This window comes from Populus nigra, chromosome 1, assembly GCF_951802175.1.
Source record: "Populus nigra chromosome 1, ddPopNigr1.1, whole genome shotgun sequence".
Lineage (NCBI taxonomy): Eukaryota > Viridiplantae > Streptophyta > Magnoliopsida > Malpighiales > Salicaceae > Populus > Populus nigra.
In genome coordinates this window covers 26,709,098-26,712,940 of record NC_084852.1, presented here as the reverse complement: position 1 = coordinate 26,712,940, position 3,843 = coordinate 26,709,098, and the positions used below count along the sequence as shown (strand labels likewise).

The 3,843-nt window shown below is 31.7% G+C and overlaps 1 protein-coding gene across 1 annotated transcript; it reads right to left on the bottom strand.

The window, feature by feature from the left end:
- On the bottom strand, positions 1–1,350 carry LOC133680868 (thaumatin-like protein 1). The gene is made up of 2 exons (XM_062103889.1): positions 1,293–1,350; positions 1–747 (listed from the first exon to the last, which is right to left on the bottom strand). The coding sequence occupies exons 1-2, from the start codon at positions 1,348–1,350 to the stop codon at positions 53–55; spliced, it is 753 nt and encodes a 250-aa protein (XP_061959873.1). The 3' UTR covers positions 1–52.
- Positions 1,351–3,843: the final 2,493 nt, after the last annotated feature.

The window sequence follows — 3,843 nt, the reverse complement described above, 5'->3', positions numbered from 1 at the left end:
CTCCAACTCTTTCCATAAAAAGAAAGAGTTGTGAACCACCACATACATTTGATCATGGACAAAAGGTAATCAAATAGTTGCCTCCACTAGGACAAGTAAACGTGCTCGTTTTATCATCATAAGCATAACTATAAGCTTGAGGACACTGCTTCTTGAAGATCATCGAATAATGGTTAGGAGGACATTTGTCAGGTGTACTGTACTCTCCTGTGCAGCAGAACTGCGGCTGGTTAAATGCCAAACACGCGCTCTTGCAGGCAATCACAGTCCCATCTGGCCCCCTCACTGCTAAACTAGGATCACAAACAGCATTCACGTTAGCTGCACAGCTTGTAGAACTGCAGCCAGGAGAACCTCCTTGCGGGGTTACCGAAATTGGGATGTTAAAGCCATCAACAAGGCTAATATCATAAAAATCTAGCCCACCACTACCATTTAGAGTAAATTCTGCCAGGGATGCTGGTGGGATCGCACCGGCTCCATTGCATTCTATGACACCAGAGGCACAGTCAGCAGTAGCACAAACAAACTTTCCTGAGGCATCTGTAGAGCATTGCGTTCTGGCCCACAAGCGGCCAGACCATGTTGCAGGGACACTTAGCGAATATGAAGCACCTGTTGCCAATGTGAAGCCAGTTGAAGATATAGGCGGACGGCCAGCAGCCGTTAGAGTTCCTGGCCAGACTGTGTATGGACAGTTGTTTTTGACGACGAAACTCACAGATTGAGCTCCTGCATGCGTGCAAGCTGCGCAAGATGCATTTTTTGTTCATATCAATAACTAAATCGATCTTAGTCGATTCAAAGAAAATTTTAAACAGTCATGCGGTTCACGAGTAAACTGATTCGAAAATATTTTTATTATCAAATAAAAACACAAACAAGTTTTAAATACATCAAACTCTAATTTATGTGAATCTATTTTATTTTTATTTTTTCATATAAAAAGAATAGGACTTGAATCTAAGACTTGGCCTTCGTTTTCTCTACGGGACTAAACGTCCGTACATAATTCAATATTTAAAATCTTGCATTAATTCACTTATTTTTCTTTTAAAAAGATAACATAACCCGGGTTTTTTTTAATATTTTTTTTTCTTTTTTATTTTTTATCCTGAAACTCCCTCCAGGATATGTTTATTGGATTCACGAAATCCATTGAATAATGAAAACTAATTAATATTGCATATGCAAACAGAAAATATATATGTAGAATAATCAAAGTGAATAATATGCATAATAGAGTTTTGCATGCAAGAATCTAATATATGTAATATTGTAAAACTACTTGCCACAGAGGAAGATGACGAGGGTGAAGGTAATTATAGCAAAGGGCATACGACTCTCCATTGTTGCGATTCTTCGATGGGCTGAATTAAGACCTTTTCAATCTTTTTCAAGAGATTTGAGGTAAGCAAGAAACACCCTATATTTTGAAAAGATTGTGTGTGCCAGTTAATATATATATATATATATATATATATATATATATATATATATATATATATATATTGTTAAATTTGCAGTGGAAACTTTTGGAGCAACCAAACTTTTGGGTCCGCACAATAAATTAGTTGCATTGTTAGAAACAACACAACCATATAGATTACGTTGTTCTCAAAAATGCATCACCTAGGAATTAAAGAAAATTGAGAATCTTAAAATAGACATTGGTCTTACAAATTTATGTATTAAGTTACTTATGTCTAATGAAATATCGATGTTATCCTTACCACATCTTTTCAAATAAAAAGTTACATTTACAATATGTTTTCTAAATTTATTCTACATATGTTATTAATTATCTAAATTTATTTATAATCTTATTTAAGATTTTTTTAATAAAAAATTAATGTCAGACCATATGAATAAAAAACTTGTCGATAAAGAAAAATCTTGATGTTAATCCCTAAAAATATGTGATTTCATCGATTTAGAAAAAAAAAAATGTTGATCTAAAAAAATAGGTGATAAAAATAGGATATTTCATTGGTTTAAGAAGATTTTGACGTTAATCTCTAAAAATAGGAGATTTCATTCATTTAGAAATTTTTTTACTTTAATCTTTAAAAATAGAAGATTTCATTAATTCAAGAAAAATTAGGCATTAATCCCAAAAATATATAATTTCATCAATTTTGAAAAAATATGATGTTAATCCTTAAAAATAATAGATTTCATCAATTTAGGAAAAGTTGGATGTTAATCTTTAAAAATAGAAGATTTCATTGATTTAGGAAAAAAATCGATGTTAATCCCTAAAAAATATATGTGATTTTGTTTATATAGGAAAAAAGGATGTTAATCCCTAAAAATAAGGGATTTCATTGATTTAGGAAAAAAATCAACATTAATCCCTAAAAATAGGTTATTTATTTGATTTAAGAAAAAAAAGATGTTAATCCCTAAAAATAAGGGATTTCATCAATTTAGGAAATAAATTTATGTTACTCCCCGAAAATAGACTATTTTGTTGGTTTAGGGGGAAAATGGCATTAATCCTTAAAAATAGATGATTTCATCAATTTAGAAAGAAAAAAATGAACATTTATAACTAAAAATAGTGTGATTACATTGATTTTTAATAAATATTGATGTTAATCCTTAAAATAGGGGATTTCATTAAAAAACCTATTTGCGAAAATGGGCGTTGGACCCGTATGGATGGTGAAAATTGAGCTTTAGCCCTACTTTATTGAACATGTCTAGAATGACCCGAAGGGTGCCAATTATACTCATTGGGTCTATGTGAGGCTAGGTTAACCCAGTGCAGGTCCACTTGCAACAAAAAAGATAATATGTCATAAAACACAGATAATATCCAAAAAAAACATGATTACAAATAAAAATGATAAAAAGAACATGATAGTTTTTTTTAATTTTCAATCATAATGTTATCACTTCGAGAGTGACCCTGCTGATAGAACAACAATTTACTTAATAATAAAAAGGCGAATCAAAAGGGTATTGTCAAAGGCACCCTTCAACTATTGATCCTATTAAAGTTTAACAAAACAATTTCTTTTGAGAAACATAAAACCGCAATTCAATCATAATAGCATACAATCATTATTTATATATTTATTTTTTATGTGAAAACACCGCTATAGTACTTTTTTAAAAAATACATCCACATGAAAAACCTATCATAATGAAAAATTAAAAACATATAAGAAAAACCAAGCGTCCAATACTCGGGGCATCATATCCTAGAGTTGCCACACCATGGTATAAATCACAACACTTTAAGTGTCACAAACATTCACAATAATACGTAATCAATCTTAATAGATAAACATTTCATCACAATATCTAACAACATAACAAAAAAATTATTCAACAATCAATTTAGGATTCAACAACCTTCTAGAGTGGCTAAAGTCAATCGAAATGATTTAAATCAAGGGAAGAAGTCGTTGGACTATTAAGGGTAGTATTGGCACATGACAGCCACGTATTGGTGTGTGATAGCAGTTGTTGGTGGTATGTGGGTTCACGCGCTAATGATGGTTGTTGTTACTCATTTTGGGACACCACGTGCTAGAGACGGTGTATACTTTTTTTAAAACAGAGTATAGGAGTTTAGCTCATATTCGCCAGAAGATTGACAAAGCACAGAAAGAAATATTTTTGTGTTTTGAAACCTTATTTGAGCTGTTTTTTGCTCTTTTTATCCTTCCCCTTTACTACCAAAATCATCAGGTTTTCTTAGGTTGATCAGGATGTCTTCATAATGCTAAATTCGTTCTTTTTTATCTGGTCTTTAAGGTTGAATAAATCCCTCAGAATTTGCACTAAAAAAATAGTTTTGCTGCTGTCGTTTTTTTGGTTCCAACTTAGGCT